This window comes from Equus przewalskii, chromosome 15, assembly GCF_037783145.1.
Source record: "Equus przewalskii isolate Varuska chromosome 15, EquPr2, whole genome shotgun sequence".
Taxonomy (NCBI): Eukaryota; Metazoa; Chordata; class Mammalia; order Perissodactyla; family Equidae; genus Equus; species Equus przewalskii.
The window spans coordinates 86,876,542-86,896,107 of NC_091845.1; the positions used below are offsets into that span (position 1 = coordinate 86,876,542).

Sequence of the window (19,566 nt, forward strand, 5' to 3'; positions counted from 1 at the left end):
CACTGCCCGTGCAAGTAGGGACGTAGCTCAGTCCTGCTGCCCAGGGGTTCTGAACCTGACCCACTGCACCCGCCCTCAGGACAGACAGGTGAACAACCAAGCCAGCTGTCACCAGGGACCTCGTCAAGAAAGCAACTTCCTGCGCAATGACTTCAGCACATAAGATACACATGTTCCCATCAAAACCACCAAAAAAGAGAAGAAAATCCTTCAATCAATCCATACTTTCAATATCAGCCTTACTCAACGTTTCACTTCCTGACCAGCAGCCTATAGAGTACCTGAGGCCTCCGCTGAGCTGTTGGTGAAAACAGTCACGAGAAAACTAGAACGGGCCTCCTATATTCTAGATAATTCTATGATAAAAAGACAAGAAGACTATCGACCAAAATGTTAAGTTTCTGTTTTGGAGTAATTTGCTATTTTTATTTTATTCTTTCTGCTTTTTTATACATTCCAAATTTATCACAGTAAACATTTACTACTTATCTAATGAAAAGTATATAAACATTTTTCCTGCTGTGACAGAACACCCTATACAACGGCAACATTTTCTAAACAAAAATTCAACTACTCAAAATGACTCATTCTCTGAATTTAGGCAGCCAAGGTTTTATTGCAATTTAGCATTCGACAGAAAGAGAAACTCAAGAGACTACATAGGTAAGATGGTTTTATTGAGTTCATTTAATTTCCCATTAGTAATGGAATTTTTAATCACATAAGTCACAGGTTTGCACGTATATTTTCACTAAGGATTAGGGCATATGGGAGATGTGGAGTTAATTTTATAATTATTTATTTTTATATGCTGAGCAAAAGGCTTCAGAACTTTTAACAGAATCTGATCTGATACACTTAAGAGGAATTATCGAAATCTTCACAAAAAAAATTTTTAAAAAGCTGAATTGGCGTATTCACAAATTCATGGAACCCAAATTTAGCAGCTGAGCAACTTGACGCTGTGCGCTGCACTGTCACTGTTAGACATGGTCTCATTTCTGCTCTGATTCCCGGACCCACGCCTGCCTCCCTTCTGGCAGCAGGTGCCTGGCCACGTTTACGCACAGAGAGCAGCGCACTGGCAGCTTGAGGTCCCTCAGCTTGTCACCTCTCAGCTCCAGTTCTCAGGTCTCTTGGCTCTTCCTCCTGATGCAGAGGAAGGACGCTTCCTCAGCCTTCCCACCAGCTCCCAGACTCCTCCTCTGCCCTCTCCTAGGAAGCTTCTATCCAGCAGACACCCCATTGCTTGGATTTCAATCTCTCCATCTTTACTGATGCTGTCCTTTCAGCTGAAGAGCAAGCCAAATGAAACCTTAAAAATGCGAGAAGAAAACATTAGTTGTATAAAATATCTTGGAGTGTGGGATATCTTTCTATTTCTGACACGAAACCCACAAAAAGAAAAACCCATAAAGAAAAAGATGAATAAATTCAAAAGGGCAATATTTTTAAAAATCTTAATTAAAAAAGAAAGTCTAGGGGGCTTGCCCCTTGGCCGAGTGGTTAAAGTTCCGTGTGCTCCACTTCGGCGGCCCAGGTTCTCCGGTTCGGATCTCCAGCACGGACTTACTCCAGGCAACAGCCACACTGTGGAGGAATCCCACATACAAAGTAGAGGAAGACCGGCAGGATGTTAGCTCAGGGCCAATCTTCCTTACAGAAAAACCAAAGCCTAAACAAATCAAAGACTAAAAACTGATAAAATTATTTGCAAGGCATATGACTAATAGGATAATATCTTATATGTTACATAACATCACCATAATACATAATTGACAATTACAAATCAATGAGAAAGAGATGAGAAGTCCAATAAAACTGGCTGATACCATAACCATTGAGAACAAATCTTACATTACACGTGTAAAAATATCAATCTGAATATTTCATAAATTGTATGGAGCTGCAGTCAAATCTGTTAATACATCTTCACTACTGGAGAGGCATTTTAGTACAGACTAAGGTCAAGAGTATGGCTCTCACTAATGACAAATTAGTCATTCATTTTCATCATAATAACTCCGACCTCCAGCAACAAACCTTCTCGATCCACGGTTTAGAGATGGGCAAAGCATGGGTCTGTGCGCCCAACAGCCCACCACCTGTTTCTGTGAAGAAAGTGCTCCTGGAACACAGCCTTGCCCACTCACTGACATATGCCTCGGGCTGCTTTTGTGCTACAAGGGCAGAGGTGAGTAGTTGCAACAGAGATGGTATGACCTGCAAACCCTGAAATATTCACTACCTGGCCCCTTACAGAAAAAAGTCTGCCACCCACTTGTTTAGAATATTTAGCATATAAGAAACACAAAAATATTTGATCAGTTTCCCAGGATCACTCCTTTTTAATTCCATAAAGTTATATTCTACAAGGCAATAAGGTTTTTTTAAAGACATAAATTCCTAAACAGAAAGGATTTAGTTTTTATACTTTGGGGTAATATGTGCACATTGCAATAGTTGAATAATAGAACAGTAATCTTCCTTTTATATGTAAGATTTAAAACAGAAAAAAAGAAAAAAATTTCAGAAGAGTTACAAAGTTGCATGACAGAATTGAATGTAACAATTGCAAAATTATTTAAATAGACTGAATTCTGCAGTTTTGTGTGTGACCTTCCTAAACCTTTCTGTCTCCCATTGCTGGATTGTGTAACCGCCAGTAAAACCCCCTCAGGCAGATTCCTTAAACCAAACCCTACTGCTGGCAATGCTCTGCAAAGGAAACTTCCTTTCCCCCAGTGGAGGCCCTCATTGTCTCCATAAAACCAGGAAGTGAAGTCCGAAGGACTCATTGGAGCCACTGCTGCAGGAGCCCCCCCCCGCCCCCCCCCAGGCTTCCACTGCACCTGGGAAGTGGTGGATTATTGTCCCTGCAGGAGAAAGGGGGGGCGCCTTTAATCTGGTGTTTGGTGAGAAAAAAGCAAGTGAGAGGAAAATTCTTTTTAATGGAGCTAAGACATGGTCCCATTCTTGCTGTATTTGGTTCTCCGGAACAGAGGTTCTGGGGAGACAAATCTTAGATTAAGACTTGAAACTGGGCTTTCAAAGGAAAAAAACACGATCAATGAAATCTCTTTAAAATTTCCCTTGAGTGAAAACACAGTTATCGTGTAAAAGCAGTGTCATCAGCAAGCTGTGTTCCTTTCTCTGAAGACGGGGGTCTCAGGGAAATCTGAGACCTAAGAGAAAGGCCAGCGTACCTGTCTTAGAGAGAAGAGACTTTCTATTTTTCCTCTTTTTTAAAAAAAAAATCAGGTAAAAGAATGAAAATATGCCAAATCATGAGTAAGAGTTTATGACAGAACTGAAACCCACTGAGCAGTTGTGTGGCATCAGCCTAGGCGTGTGTCAGATCTCAGCCCACGGTAACTGCTTCCTGGAGAGACGAGTTGTTTGCATTATGGAAAATAATGCAGTACATTAATTTATACATTGAGATCACTATCCAGTACTAATCTGATAAACAACAGCCTTGAGACAACAGCTATACTGATTCTCCTATTTATTTTGGCCTATCAAAAAGGTGGTAAAAAGCTTGACTGATTTTAAGAGGTTATTTAATTTAAAATTTAAGTCCCTCCTACACTTTCCTTTGAAAAATAATCACAATAGAAAAAAGGAACCAATCAGAGTACAAGTAACAGAGGCAGAGGCTGAAATTACAAAAACTAGGTACACCTTGCTAGGATTAGGCATCTCATGCTAGGATTTCAGGACATTTTTAAGGTATAAAGAGACAAAATCTCATTACAAGTCGTATAAGTCATTGTTCTTACAAGTTGGCTGCCCACAGTGTTAACATGAACAGTATGAAATGATGATGGCGTGGTTGACTCACAAAATACTCTTAGGGGCATTACTGGAGATTATGTTAAAAAAAACCACTGACAAAATAAAATAGCCTCAGTCTGCTGTGCTCATGGATTCCTGGTTACGTTATAACATGTTCAGGTACTTAGATATTATTGAGAACTCCGCCAGGCACAGTGTTACATTTATACTTCCCTTTAAAATAATGACACATGGTCACTATCAACCTATCCTTGGTGTTTTCAAAATTGGAATTATTTCTTCACCTATAGGTGGTACCAGCTAAAACTATGAACGTGATAAAATAAATCTCTACCTACTTTATGTTAATGAAGAGGACAAGTGGGTACTTATTTTCTTGAGGACTTAAAAGATACATGTTCTAACAAATATACTAATTCTTTGAAGGCCCCATCCCAGCATCACAGAAGCTCAGCCTCCCACCCTGTGAGCAAAGGCCGGGGGCTGGACCCTCCTTTGTGCGACATTCAGAATTCAGAGCCAGAGGTTAAGCAATCCTTACCGCTAGCTTTTACTTCAAGTTGTCTTCTAGAAATGCCTTTCCGTGTTATCTGCAAATGTTAAATCTTCCTCAGAGAAAGGGTCTCTCCATTGGACATTTTGGTATCTTTCCCCAAGACAGCACTGATTTAGCGTTTCCCCCCAAATAAGGGTAGACTTTGATCACCCCAGCATCTTATGACTCACAGAGACTGAAAGATTTGCATGCATTTTTCTAAGGATCCAGGAAATGTTGTCTCACCAAAGATTAATATAATCTTTCACCACACACAGAGTTTGGAAAAGGAATAAAATGCCATTCATATATATTCATCGATAAATATTTATGGAGGGCCTCTTATGTAGGCACTCGACTAGGTGTTATGAGGCACAGAGTCGGCTCCAAAGATAAACCAGATATGGAGCCTATCCTCAAGGAATTCACATGGCGCTGGGTGGCATTCCACAGACATGTAAATAATTACAGTACAGGATAGATAATGATTCATTCCACAAGCCAGGTAAATAGACTCCGACCAGATTCCACAGGAGGAAGCGACAGACCTTAATAATTTGTGCCGTAGGAATCCCATCACTTCATTTTGAATCCCAAAGCTCCAGCGCAAATCCTTCTGCGGGAGACCATCTGAACGTAACAAAAATTGCTACTGAAGAATCCCTGAGAGAAAGTACAGGTGGCCCTCCGCATCCGCGGGTTCCGGGTCCCGGGATTCAACCGCGGATACGCGGGGCTCACTGAAGGCCGGCAGCATCCGCGGATTTGGTACAGGTCTGGGAACCAATCCCCCGCAGATACCAAGGGACGACTGTGTTCAAACTGCGACATCTTTCTGGTCCTGGAGAGGCACCGATAACACTCACCTGCATGGCTCCTGGAGCCCTGAGGCAGGTATCCTCTTGAAGGAGCTGTGGGCCGCCCGGGTCTGGATAGTAATTGTCATGCATTTACCAGGCGCTGCGGCTTTTAAAGCATTGTGCCCACCCATTATCTGGTAAGTATTATCCCTGAGGACCGGCTGGCACCATGAACAGGGCAGCCAGCACACCAGGGTTCTAACTCTGCTCAGCTCTCTCCAAGGTAAAATGAGGGGTTTGGGCACCAGATTTTCACCAAGGCTCCTGTGTGGCACGTGGGTAGGGCAAATTTAAATATCACCATTTACAGATAGGAAACGAAGGTGGCTTAGGGGACGGGCCCAAGGTCTCAGATAATAATGGATACCCAACACTTGAGCTTAACCCCCAGGCCTACAAGGACAAAGCATTTTCTACCACCTCATTCTCAGAACCATGCCTACCCTTTGTGGGCAGGAGGACAAAGAGAGACTCACGTACCATTAACCGAAGTATTTAAGTTATAAATAAAGATAAACTTAAAAGATGATGTATCCTCTCACCCTGACAAAAACTGCTCTGCAAGGACGTGGATGGCAAGGTGTGAATTATGAATTCTTGGCCTCCTGCAAGGACAGGAGGGAGGCGGGGGGAAGGCAAGCTGACTGACCACCCTCTCCCCACACTTGGAGCCCCCCACCCCCACACCTCCGCCCACAGGTCCAAACACTGTCCGCTCTCCAACCAAGACCCATTCCTGGGCACAGAGGTTAGTTCTGAGCCCAAGCAGATCCTGCACGAGAATTTGGTACTATTTGGCATGGGATTCCGCAATTCTGACCACCTCGACGGTCTGGCAGAGAGCCAGGCTCCTTGACCCTGTGGGAAGGGGCACTGCCACAGCAGGGCCAGAGGGCTGCAGAGGTCCCTCCTGCTTGGGGTTAAGAGCCAGTCTGATCACACTACCTCAAGATACAACCTAGGAAAGAGCAAAATCCGGGAAACTTCTTTCTTGTGAGAAGGTATTATCGCCTAATGGTTACAGGACCACATTCTGCTGCCAAACCCCTGGGCTGGGATCCTTGCTCGTCGACTCACCGGCAGTGAAGTCTCAGGCAAGTGACGGCACAGCTTGGAGCCTCAGTTTCTTCATCTTTAAAGTAGGAATAATAATTACTATGAGTGCATGAGACAGCACTGTGAGACGCTTGGCAGGCCTTAAACAGTGGGTAAACGGTGTGAGCTGCTCCCCAGCTGGAGAATCATATAAGCATAATTACATGCAAGCCCTTCGATGATCAAGGTTCAACACTCTCTCCACCAAGCATCCGGCCTGGCGCAGGGGTGGGCACCACCCACCCTACCCAAGGCGGCGGCTGCTGCCCCCGTCCCGCCGTCCCGGGTCCGAGGCGTCCACACCGCAGACGCGCACACTGCGAGCTACAGCCCGCTTTCGAAGTTAACTCGCAAACGTAGCCTCAGGCGCTGAAACCAAGTGTTGGCACCCTCAGGTCCACCCCTCCGCTGCGGATGGCCAAACCAGGGGGAGGTGGCATCGCAAGAGGCAGGCAGGACGCGGAGCCAGGGCGCACGCAGCTCAGCCGCGCCACCCCCTTGGCCGCGCTGCTCGGGCTGCCTCGCTGAGCCTACTGCAGGTCCCGACATCTCCCGGGCGCCGGGAGGGAGGGAGACTCGGGCAAGTCGGGGCATCTCCCTGGCACCCCCGCAGGTGCCGCCCGAGAGCGAAGACCTTTCCCGAGGGCAAGCCCCGACACTCCCCACCCCTCGGGTGGGAGGATTCCTAGGTGACCCCTTTCCACGTCCCACCCCGTCCCCCTCCCCGCCAAAAAACTTGGAAACTTGGCTGTTTCTTGAGGACCCAGACCTGCAAACAGCCCTTTCTGCTCGCTGTAAGGGACGGTCGTGACTGGGCACCAGAAGGCGGGCGCTCTGGCAAACACCAACAAAGGACTATATTTAGCTCCGTGCTCTCCGCCTAAATTCCTCTTATTTTTTCACTCAACTTCAAAACGACTAGGTTGGGGAAGTGGGCGGGAGGGGGCGGGAGCGGAGAGAACGGACAGCTGTGCGCCCGCCTCTCCACGCGGGTCCTGAACACCCAATCGCAGCCGCGGCGCCTCCTCCGCCCGACCGGCTGCAGGCGCCGGGGCGGGGACTGCGCGGGCCCGCGGGGCTGGGGCGAGGCCGGCAGAGCCCAAGGGTGGGTGTGCGGACCGTGGCAGCGACTTCTAAGCCCGGCCCGGCCCTGCGCCCGAGCGCCCCCGGCCCCGCCGCAGCCACCCGGCGTGGGGGGTGTCCGAGCTCTGGCTGCGGCCCCAGCCGGGGAGGCGGTGGGACCCGAGGGGCTGCCCCTTCCCCGTCGGGACGGCACTCCGGTCTCTGTCCGGGGCGACAAGGCCGCGTAGGTGTCCGCGCCGGTCGGTGTGCAAGAGCGGACCAAGACCACGAGAGAGCGCTCTGCGCCCCCCACTCCTCCGGTCTCCCGGCCGAGGCGCACCCTGCCGGGTCCCGGGGGTGGAGTCCTCGGGCTCGTGATAACAGAGGCGGAGGCAGAGCCTCCGTGCCCGGGCAGCAGCCGCCGGGACCCTCCGTCCCGCCCTGCGCTCCGCCGCCTCCCACCCCGCGCTGTTCTGGTCGGGCTCTAGACCCGCGCCTCCCCAGCCCCCGCGCCCGATCCTGACCCCGATCCCGACCCCACCGCCGCCCCGCCCCGGCCCCGGCTCCGCCCCTGGACCCCTCCGCCGTCCCGCCCCCGGCCCCGGCTCCGCCCCCGGACTCCACCACCGCCCCGCCCCCGGCCCCCGGCCCCGCCCCACCCGGCCCCCAGTCCCGCCCCCGGAAAGCCAGCGGGGCGGGCGGCGGGCGGCGGCGCACTGGGCATGCTCGCGGGCCGGGCGGGGCGGGGCGAGGCGGGGCTGGGAGGGCTGGCTGCGCGCGGCGGGCAGGAAGCCTCGGCCCGCGGAGGCTGCGGGGAGAGCGCGATGGGCCGCGGCGGCGGGCGCACGCTCTGCGGGCACTCATGCCACGCGCGCCCCGGCCCGACGCGCCACTAGCAGCCGCCTCCGCAGCCAGCCGCCACCGCCTGCCCGGCCTCCCGGGCTGCCGCGGCCAGGAGCTGCCGCCGTCGCCCCGCGCGGGCTGCCGGCATTGTCCTCCCGGTCCGCCGCGGGCTGCTGCGGGGCCCCGGACCCGCGCCCCAGGGACACGCCGCCGCCCGGCGCCCGGCCCCCGCGCGCTGCTCTCGGCGCCCCGCGCCCCAGCCCCCCTCGCCGAGGCTGTTCCTGCGGAGCGGAGGCAGGGGAGAAGTCCGGCCGCCTAGCCCAGCCCTTCCCGGCGCGCAGCCCCGACGGGGCCGCGGCAAGACGGAGCCATGAGAGAGTACAAAGTGGTGGTGCTGGGCTCGGGCGGCGTGGGCAAGTCCGCGCTCACCGTGCAGTTCGTGACGGGCTCCTTCATCGAGAAGTATGACCCCACCATCGAGGACTTCTACCGCAAGGAGATCGAGGTGGACTCGTCGCCGTCGGTGCTGGAGATCCTGGACACGGCGGGCACCGAGCAGTTCGCGTCCATGCGGGACCTGTACATCAAGAACGGCCAGGGCTTCATCCTCGTCTACAGCCTCGTCAACCAGCAGAGCTTCCAGGACATCAAGCCCATGCGGGACCAGATCATCCGCGTGAAGCGGTACGAGCGCGTGCCCATGATCCTGGTGGGCAACAAGGTGGACCTGGAGGGCGAGCGCGAGGTCTCGTACGGCGAGGGCAAGGCCCTGGCCGAGGAGTGGAGCTGCCCCTTCATGGAGACGTCGGCCAAAAACAAAGCCTCGGTGGACGAGCTGTTCGCCGAGATCGTGCGGCAGATGAACTACGCGGCGCAGCCCAACGGCGACGAGGGCTGCTGCTCGGCCTGCGTGATCCTCTGAGGCCCCGCGCGCCCCGCGCACAAAGCCGAGCGCGCGGCCCGCTCAGTGGGATCCCCTTCTCGCTTTGAGGCTGGAGACGACTCTGCCGGGGCCGGGGTGGCCCGGGAGCCAGGCTGGCCTCCGCCCCGTGTCCGAGGGGGTGTCCCGCCCTGACTCTCCGCGACCCGGTGGGAACGTGGCTCTGTGCAGCATGTACGTTTCTCATTGATTTTGGTTGACGCATATTTCCCGGTTGAAGGAGCCGTTAGGGCGCTGTATTGGCAGCTTGACGCCGGCGAGCGAAAGTTTCAGCCTGGAAAAAAATGCGGTGGGGGAGGAAGAGGACGGGAGAAGGTGGAGGGGACCTTTTGTGTGTGTGTGTGTGTGTCAACAACCGTTTTCTAGTTCCAAGCTTTCAGTACATGGAAGAAGTCCGGGACAACCAAATGAAGGAGCAGGAGGAGAGGAAGAAACTTTTGTTTTTTCCTTGTTTTCCAGGAGTGGCTGGAAATTAAGATCGGGTTCCTTTTCTGCCAGCTTGGAAGGGCAACCCCGTGACTGATTGCGATTCCGAGGATGTCTATGCAAAGTTGGGTTCTTGTTACAGTGTATCCAGTTTGAAGTATTGCACATCTGAAGTGGGACTGTTAACACTGATGCCAATACAGTGTGGGGTGCCAGAAAGTGTCTGCTGATATTTGTGGAAAAAAAAAAAATCTATTTTGTTTACCTACTGTATCAAAGGGGAGTCTGGGGGAGAACGGTAGTATTTTTTTTTATCAGCTGTGAAAAAAATGTTACAGATCTGCACATTTTTGTGTGTACTATGTGTGTGTGTGTGTGTGTGTGTGTGTGTTTTAAGTTTAGCTTCTTGTTCTTATTGGTTGGCAGTAACAGATTTTGATGACGAGCTCTTTAAAATCCAGTACAAAGACTTTGCAAATGGGATTCAGGGCCCCAGCACCCCTGTGTCTGCAGAGTGCCTTCAAAACTCAGCTGTGCCAGCCGGTGCCAACCTGTGAACCTCCCACCATCTCCTAGAATCCGCTCTTCCCCAAACCACTTCCAGTTTCCTTCCCGCAATCTTCCTGAAGGAGCCAGGACAATAGGGCCTGTTGTTTGGTGAATTTCTGTATTATTTCCAGCCTTTAATGTAATTTCCATGTCTTGCAATGGGCTTCTTTTTTTTTTTTTTTTTTTTTTGCTTCATTTTATTCGAATGTTCAGGTATTTAGCTCCTTTTTATATTATTTTTTAAAATGTTTTCGTTATCTGTTTATAGGATGTTCCTCCAGAAGCAAGAGAGCAAAATTTTACTGTTGTGATGTACCAAGAGAATTCTAATTGTAATTTTTAATTCCAGACACGCGTTTAATCATTGTCTCTTCATTTTAAGACTTTTAATACAAATTTCATTTTTAAAGAAACAAACCCAAAATGATCGTTTGTGTTTCTGTGTTTCACGTTCGCTGATTTAATACAGTATCGTGGCTGAGGTGGACGGGGACAGGTGCATGATGACCCCAAGAGTTGCTTGTCACATTTTGAAGGCAGAAGTATCTCAGTGACAAGTTGGGTAATGTTACTCCCAACTTCTCAAGTCCAGAAGAGATCCCCAAGGTCTGGGAAGCGGTGAGGTGTGCCCACCATCTGACTCCAGGATGAGCAGGATATTGGGTCTGTTCTGCTGATGTGGGGCAGTTTACCTCGCAGTGGGTGGGGAAGGGCGGAACCCAGCCACTAACACTGCCCGAGGTCTGGGAGAGAAGCTGGCCACCCAACCTAGCAGGGTAGTGGTTTTCCTTTTCCTTAAGCATCTTTGGGGAAGATGATTTCCAACTCTGAAGTCATACCCCCCCCCCCCCGTAGTGTTTTCTGCAGTACATTTGTATGGGTTGTAGACACTCTCTCAGCCCTTTTGAGGTTTTGAAGTTGATGATTAGATTAAAAGGAAGAGAAGGGAAGGTAAAACCAAGACCAGCCCCCTACTCTCATTACACTGAGCAGTTTGTGGACCATTTTGACCTCACTAAGTTTTCTTTCCAACAGTAGGAGGCAGTGTGAGCTTTTCATTTTCTGTTTTGTTTTCCTGAAGGGCCACTTTACTAATATGACCTCTGTGGGGTACAAAAAGGTGTATGACTGTGTGTCGAGAGCACTCAGTCTACCCTGTGTCTGTGGAGTGTAGACGAAGTCTTCTGAAGGGTCTTTTGACAAAATCTTGATTTATTCTGTTGAGGAAGCCAAAAGAAATCATAGGCCACAAGTTTCTTTAAAGCTGTATTAACATATCTTGCCTTAAAATGTTGTGTCCTTTGCCCAGGTGACATCTCAGTATTCCAATGTGGAGGAGGAGAGAATTTTTCGTGTGTGGTCCTGTGGCCATTTTTTTCACTCTTGATGTCACCTAAGTTTAGCATTAAACTCAGTTGGAAGGCAGTGTATTCTAGGTATATAAATGAGGAGAAACTACTAAAACGTATGCCTTTGTAAAGATTCTTTCTTGCATTCGAAGAAATGGAATGCTTCACTAGATCTAAAGCGTCGAAAATTCTAAAGACCTGTATCAGTAACTGTGAAGGACTCTTTTTAAAAAGCATTTGCTGAGTGTTTCTTACAGTTTTGTTTTGGTGTTTTGGACGCCTTTTGACATAAAATGCTACCTGGTATCTAACTTACTTAAGAAATGTGTATACTCATGACAGGGGATATTTGAAAATGGGAAATTGGAAATGAAATAGGTTGCTGGGTGCATTCATCATCTTCCCACAAGATTTAGTCCCTTGCCTGACTAAATTCCTTACAGGTTTGGGATGGCAGGGCAGAAGATTTTAGTATGCTTTTACTGAGTACTGTAAAATAAATGCTTTTTGGATTCTCATGAAAGCAATTTGTTCGTGTGCCTGGAGCAGGAAAATATTAGTTCTGAATTTTGTAGACTTCTCTGTTATTTTCTTGAAAAAATTGAGAGGAGTGAAGGACATTGTTTTTAAGAATATGTCAGAGTATTTGGCTAGTAAGAATGCCTCCTGGTATTATCTGGTGAAGAGATAACAGCATTTGTTTCCTTGAAAAAATTGGGCTGACTTCAGTGTTAAAGAAAGTCGAGGGAGAGGGGAGCTGGCTGTGAGGCCATCACCTGTGAAAACAGAAACTGGCTAGGAAAGGAGCCTTTGTCCTGGGGAGCAAAAGTTAACTTTTAAACTTGACCCCTGCTGTTCAACAGCTTTTCCTTCTGGTCCCTGACTCATCCAGGCTTTATGTCATTTCGAAGGGTTATTTTTGCCCTTCTTTTGTAATAGCCTCAGAAAAGTGGACAGTATCATCTAAGTCTGACATTTTCGTGTTCGGAGGTTATGGTTCTTAGCTGAAACGAGTTCCCGTTGTTAATGTTGAAATGAACTTTACTGAATCACATGTTAGGATCAGATCTAGTTGGGGTTAGAATTCTTGAAACGGATGAGGCTTCCTGCTTCCTGATGAGTTTGCGTTCCCCGTACGTGGGAATCCTGAAATGCCTCTGCTGTTTGAACTGCTCAGGGAGCTCTGTGCGTGTCTTCACCAGCAGGGTTATAGTCCAGTGTTTCTCACAGGTGGGATGGCTAAGTGGGAGAACACGATCTGTAGCTGCTGGTCTTGGGAAATAGATCAAAATGCATGCACCTTAACTATCATAAAAGCATATATTTACTTTTTACAACAGCTGGAATCAGCCCCCTGCTTACAAATAAGAAGGAAACAAAGATGGAATTTGGAGATCACCTCAGTTAGTTAAAACGATATCAAACATTTGTCACAGTGTCCCCTTAAGTGGGAAACACTTGCTAATATAAATTTTGGCCTTGTGAAAATGTAGTGAATTTTTAAATAATCCTAGTATTTAAATGTGGTATAAAGTATAAAGAATGTATAAAGAATGTGGCATTCTTGATTATGATATTTTCCTCAGAGTACTAGGAATAATTGATGGCATTTAGCTGAATGTGCTAGTTCTAGAAGATAATCTGATGGTTTGAGAAGGCCTTGGGGATCATCTGGTCCAAAGTTTCTCAAACTGGACCACATGTCACTGTCACCGGAGGTTATAATAGACGTTGCTGGGCCCTTGTCTGGTGTCTCATTCGATATGTCTGGGTGTGATCTCGTAATTTTCATTTCTGACAAGTTTCTAGGGGCCACACTTTGAGAACCAATGATCTAGTCCAAACTCCAAATGAGTACCGTACAGAGAGCCAGCTAGATGTTTAGGGGCCCAGACTGAAGACCAGTGTCCCACATTTTACAGTACTGCCTACCACAAAGCTGTGGAGTAATGTTACTGAAATCGATGGCTGAAGAGGCCACGTACCATTCACAGGAGACTGTTACAGGGCTGAGTGGAACGGGGTGGACACATTGCTGGCAGGGTGACTGTTTCACATTGGTATGTGCATGGTCTGACAGGTTTTCAGGGTTCCTTCAGAAGTGGACTAAAAAAAGAAAATACGGGCATGGCCCAGGTAATCAGAACCAACATTTCTTCCCCCAAAAAACAATTTTGAAAAGAATGGCAAAAACATTTTTTTAAAAATAGAAAGGAGAATGATGATTGATGCCTTGAGAAAACAGGTGCCCAAAAGACGCCTGAGATTGCCCCTTGATTGTTAAGAATGTGGCTGCGGTGGAAATCTGTGAACGTAGCTGAATTGTTGCATTTGTCGGTGAGTGTTTATTGAGCACATACTATTAGCTGTGGTGCGAGGATTAATGCTTAAACAGGAGGAAGCCAGGCCAAAGAGCAACAGCGCTGTGCTTCTGTCCGCGTGAGCTGTGAGAAGAGCCTGTGTTAAACCACAGGAGTGCGTGGCTGCATGCACCATCACTGACAATATAGTCCTGGGCATCTTTCTGGCAGGGAGTAGACTCAGTAAATTTGTTGTAAATTGGAACTTTACTTTGAAAGGTATGTGGATATTGCAAATAAAAATGGATCCCATGAGGCTTAAGGAACTAATAGTTTTGTTGCATGTGGAACTCTGTCATTTTGTGCATCGTTTCAAACTTCCTTTCTGAGGTTAACTAAAATTGAGCATTTAGAAATAGGAAATCAGTTTGCTTGCATATTTATATGTCAAAGGGAAGAGGGAGAAAATGGAGAAAAAGACTTAGGAAATTTGTTCTCTGTCTTTTTTTTTTAAATGAGGAAACAAAAAAGCCAAGGATGATTTAGGTTATGTTCTTAAAGAAAGAAGCAATTGTTGGCAGACGGTTTTTGGGGGGTTCCTCATGTAAAGAAGATTCAGGGAGGGTATTTCTTTTGTAAAAGATAATCTTCTAAAAATGAGTGTGCCAAAGAATTAAGCTGACATTCTGAGTTTGCTCATCTTAAAGTTATTTTATACAAAAGCTCTTGTTCTCACGCCTTCCGCGGCTGTTGGAGGAAGGCAACCAGCTTAGAGAAAGAAATATTGAGCAACAAGCTGTAAGAGGTAACAGAATAGCGATTATTGCAAAACCGTGTGAATTGAAGGGAGTTGTGATTATTAGCCTCCTGCAGTTTGCAAAAGGATTTCTAGAGACTGTTTTCTGTAGACTTTCCCATGAATTTCACAGCACACTTTTTAAATGTGGAAGGTTACAGAACTGCAGAGATAGAATAGTTCATCTGAAGCTGCTTCATTGTTTATTTTTTTTTAAATCTGATTACTATAGAACCATTTATGAGAGGCAGATTTATTTCTTATAGTTTTATAGCTTCAGTAAAGTTCTTAATATTTTATGTCTGTTATCTGACCATTTATAAAAGGTTTTCAAAGTCTGGTTTTAGTCATGAACTCAGAATATTTGAATGTTATTTAATATTGTACCTATTAATATTAATCTATTTTTAAATATTCTCTTTAAAGGCTGACATCAGATTGAATTATACTGCATTCAAGAAAGGAGCCTCTATACAGATCTGCACTAGCATAATTCTATAAGGACATCTATTTCTATAAATATGTTTTATATTTATTTATAAATTTCTATAGAACATATATTTCTATATAGATAATTTTGAATTCTGCATTGTAAGGGGTAAGAGAATTACAGGGAGGTTGCTAAGTCTGATTTCGGCATCGTTCATCATCTAGTAGGAAAAGGCTTGAGTCTAGAATTCTTCCTCTGAGTGTGGTCACCTCAGCTTCAGTTGTCACACTACTTGTCACTTTTCCTCTGTCATTTCCTTCATCCTCCTCTGATTTCTGCAAATGGTTTTCTCTGTCACAAGTGTAATCCATATTCATTGCTATAAAGCCTAAGAACTGCTTAAACTGATGGCTATATAAATATGTTTTCCGTAAAATAGTGTGAAGAGGGAAGTCTTTTTCACCCTGTGTCTGAGGTCCAGATGGAAAGAGACCCCAGCGGTTAGAGGAGGTCGCCCACCAGGCAGATGTGACCTTTAGGTTTGGGCACAGCTTTTGCGTTTCATTTTTAAACTGATAAAGGAAATTTTGAAAAAATGAATTCAGTTGTAGGAATGTTAATTTTAATACACTTAGAACTGCCTAAAAATTTATCCAGGCCCTCTCTTCTTCACTAATCTCGTGCTGAAGTCAAAACATGAGACATAACCCGGTGCATTCTCTTTAAGAGAATCTTAGACCTTGAAAGGCAAGACCCACAACAAACAGGAACCTAATCCAAAGAACGAAACTGTTTTCCTGCATTTTTGCACAAACCAGCTTTAATGTCGTTATTGAGGAAGCATCAAGAGTGGTACACTGTGACATATTTTCCTAGTCATTTCGGGAGTGTTCCGTGGGTGTCTCAGGACTGGGCAGGAGAAGGTGATGGAGCTCAGAGGGGAGTCAGCTGCAGACTGAGATGGCCTAGTCCCCAGCCCATGCCCTGCCCTGCCCCTGAATTCCCCCAGCAGTAGTGGATTTCCTCGTGTTCAAGTGCCTGACTCACTGCGACTCAGGGCTTGCTGAGGGCTGCTGCTGGCCAAAGGTGAGGGCCTGTGGCCTGGAGTGATAATGCTGCTGTAATACATTGACTCTAACTCCGGGGTTCTCAACCTCAGGACTGTTCACATTTGGGGCTGGATAATCCTTTTTGAGGGAGCGGTCCTGTGCATTTTAGGATGTTTCTTAGTATCCCTGGCCTCTACCTGCCAGATGCCGTGGTACCCACACTCCCCAGTCGTGACAATGAAAAACATTGCCAAATAATTCCCTGGGGGAGAATAGCCCTGGCTGAGACCTCCTCTGAACTTGACCCTGTGAGATAGAGGAGGCGGGCATAAACCAGAGGAGAGAGGGTGGAACCTGGTAAGCCAGGAGCGCTTAAGACTTTGTGACTCCAGAGCATTGCTAAAAATACCCATGTTCTCTGCCGTGCTTGAGACAATGTCACTCTGATAGCTTGTTAAATCCACACCTTGGTGAAAAGCACTGTTCAGGGATGGAGAATTATAGGGGATTTTAGTTACCTGGGAGGAGAAGGAATATGATTCAGAAGGAGGGTGTGCTCCGGTTGGATGAGGAACTCGGAAGGTCGGAGAGCACCTGGGGCAGCTGATGACAGCATGAAAGGACCTGGTGGTACAGCAGGCTGCTGGGGGGCGCAGGGCAACTGTGTTGCAGTTTTGCTTGGGCCCCCTAACCTCCACTGGAGACATCTAGAAGGTTTTCAGCCTTGCTCAGCTTCCTCCCCTTCACCTCACAATCCCTTTCCAGTTAATGCAGGGCCCCATCCAACATCTGGACTCCTCACTTTGGGGTAGAAAGCATTCGTTTTATGTATCCCATCCCTCTTTATTTTCACTTTCAACTCCCTTCTTCCCTCTCTCCCTCCCTTCCTCTCTCCCTCCCTTTTCTTTGCTTCCTTTAGAACAATGACTGAGTGTGTCCAGGGCTGCACACCCACCTGTGCCCACACCCCTTGGCCAAGCTGTCAGGAAGGGGCGCACAGCCCCAGGCCGAGTGGTTAAGTTCACGCACTCCGTTTGGGCGGCCCAGGGTCCACCAGTTCGGATCCTGGGCACAGACCCAGCACGGTTCATCAGGCCACGCTGAGGCGGTGTCTCCCAGAGCACAACCAGAGGCACTCACAGCTAGAATATACAACTGTGTACCGGGGGGCTTTGGGGAGAAGATAAAAAAAAGATTGGCAACATCTGTTAGCTCAGGTGCCAATCTTTAAAAAAAAAAAAGGCACAGAGGCAGCAGTGAGGGCCATGTAATGAAGCAGGTTTGCTGCGGCTGCCAACCCCTGACTGCATTGAGTATCCTGTCAGCAAGTTCATCAACGCGGAATTAACTCAGTGACCATGGGTCTTTAATTTACTCTGAACCAGATGTGGTTGTTTTTGTTCTTAAGTTTCAAATGAAAGGAATATTTAAAAGCCTATGCAATACACCCTAAAAACTTTAAGCAATCGGACAGCCTACCTGGTGGGGCAATTAGGATTCCACGTCTCACTGGAGCACATTGGGAAATCTAACATTCCTTGTAAGTAAAAGATGCAACAGCTTGGAAACTGAGCAAGAACAATCTCCAAGCCTATCAGAAGGTTCTAACCAGCCGGCAGAGTCTTTAGAAGAAAGGTAGGCAGTAAATGGAATAATTCTCCACAATGAAAAGGGCTGTTCGGTGGAAGCGGATGAGTGGCTTGGGGAGCTGAAGCTTGCTTCTCAAATTTAAGAACAATCTTGTATTAGAATGGATGGTGTTCGTAGAAATATTTTATTCTCTATAGTATCTTTGTATTAAATTGAAAATGGAAACAGATTTAATTGGTAATGTGATCACAAGATAGAGAAAACAGATTTGGTATGTCTAAGTTTCCTGTTTTTCTTTATTATCTTCCTTTGTAATCATCTGTGCTATTTTGCGACTTTTTTTTTCTTATCTGTAGGATTTATTGGCTTTGGGGAGTGTTATGTTTTGTTTCTAATTAATAAGTCTATAATGAGGGAAATATTCAGTTGTGAATCATTGTAGCCAGTAGCCAAGAAAATATATGGATTCATAAATTTAAACCCATAAATTAATTATGTAGGATGTTTTGCAATGTCATTATTTGTGTTTACCTTTTATAGCTTAGAAATGATTTTCAATGCAACGTTTTCAGTGGAAATGAAACTCACCCTTTTTTTTGATTAAAGACTATTTGGTTATTATTTGGAAAAAAGTAGTAATCATTTTTTAGAGTATTATCACGAACTCTCTGTAGTTTACATTTTGTAGCAAAATTACTAACAATTTTCCCTTTTAACTTTTCCTCGGAAGAGTAGCACTTAATGAAAAAAAAAAGCATGTATGTGAACTACCCAAAAGTCACCCAGTAGTTACTTGGGTTTATCACGGTGGTGGTGATTTTGGCAACATATGTACCCTCTTAACTACAAGTAATAGAATTGATTTGTGCCAACCTCTAGGGAAGGACTAAAAATGCACGCCCAGTGGGACTAGAGTGCCGTTTGGTGTTAACAATTTTGGAGAATGTAGAGAGTAGATAACACACCAGAAATAAATACACAGAAAGTTGGCCTCCTAGAAAGTATTTTTGCTTAGTCATCTCAGCTTGTAGTTTTAAAAAATCATATGATGAAAATTATCAGCATGATATCACAGTGCCATGCAGTGAGAATCGCCAATTTTCACGTTAAAAATTTTCTGACCACCTAAATTATCTTCTTTTTATTATTTCCCAAAGCTGGCCCACTTTGATTATTGAAAGACAGTCTTTCATTTGCCAGAGAATATGGACAGATTTTGTTGTCTGCAGTGAATTCCAAATGGAGTTTAAAGTATTACATATCAGGACTTAAATAGATTACAGGAACTTGATTTTTACATTTTTAGTATCAGAATACAAGCTTTGTATAGAGTCTGATTTCATTAAGCAGTAGAATATGTTATCAAAAATAATCAGATAATGAAGATAGTACAAAAAGTGAGTAAATTTTATGATTGTGGTCAATATCAGTGCCACTAAAATTTCATTCCTTTATTCAAGTTTGTGAAACAGGTCTTTTCTTGGCTATTCTTTATGTGCATTTTAGAGAAAAAGTGAAATCTCTGCAAATTTATTTTTTTAAAAATTGATCTTTCAGAGTATTCTTCTCTTGGTATTATTCTCTAAAATATATTTGACCTGAATAGAGTTAAAGCTTTTTCCCAAAAATGCTAACTTATGGTTCCTATAGCAACCATAATTTACTCTCTTATATAACTCCTTGCTTCATGCCATGGTTAATATATGCAATAAAGCTCTAATTAACTTTCATCTTTCCTTAGATTAGTGTGTGGTTTCCAGGAATAGAAGGTGGAGGAAGGCAGGGAGTAATGCTGTGTTTGTAGAATCTGCAGATTGAGAACAGGAGGATTGCTAAGCAACAGAAGAAGGATTTACTTAGCATTCAGCCATAATATTTTACTATGTTTTGAATCACAAAAAAAACCATTCTATTAAAATGCGCATTTAAATTCTTGATGTATAG

The 19,566-nt window shown here is 46.2% G+C and overlaps 2 protein-coding genes across 2 annotated transcripts; one reads left to right on the forward strand and one right to left on the reverse strand.

The window, feature by feature from the left end:
* Positions 1-660: 660 nt before the first annotated feature.
* LOC139076266 (WAS/WASL-interacting protein family member 1-like) lies at positions 661-8,074 on the reverse strand. Its single transcript, XM_070577744.1, has 4 exons — positions 7,892-8,074; positions 7,058-7,834; positions 6,271-6,426; positions 661-1,315 (listed from the first exon to the last, which is right to left on the reverse strand). The coding sequence occupies exons 1-2, from the start codon at positions 8,072-8,074 to the stop codon at positions 7,169-7,171; spliced, it is 849 nt and encodes a 282-aa protein (XP_070433845.1). The 3' UTR covers positions 661-1,315; positions 6,271-6,426; positions 7,058-7,168.
* A 42-nt stretch (positions 8,075-8,116) lies between these two features.
* On the forward strand, positions 8,117-10,525 carry RAP2B (RAP2B, member of RAS oncogene family). The gene has a single exon (XM_008531971.2). The coding sequence runs from the start codon at positions 8,564-8,566 to the stop codon at positions 9,113-9,115; it is 552 nt and encodes a 183-aa protein (XP_008530193.1). The 5' UTR covers positions 8,117-8,563; the 3' UTR covers positions 9,116-10,525.
* The last annotated feature ends 9,041 nt before the right edge of the window (positions 10,526-19,566 follow it).

Coding starts and splice junctions, on each gene's coding strand:
- LOC139076266 (XM_070577744.1), bottom strand. CDS start 8,074: ATGCCCAGTGCGCCGCCGCCCGCCGCCCGCCCCGCTGGCTTTCCGGGG. Junction 7,835..7,891: donor GGGGCCGGGGCGGGGCGGCG/GTGGGGTCGGGA, acceptor GCGCGGGTCTAG/AGCCCGACCAGAACAGCGCG.
- RAP2B (XM_008531971.2), top strand. CDS start 8,564: ATGAGAGAGTACAAAGTGGTGGTGCTGGGCTCGGGCGGCGTGGGCAAG.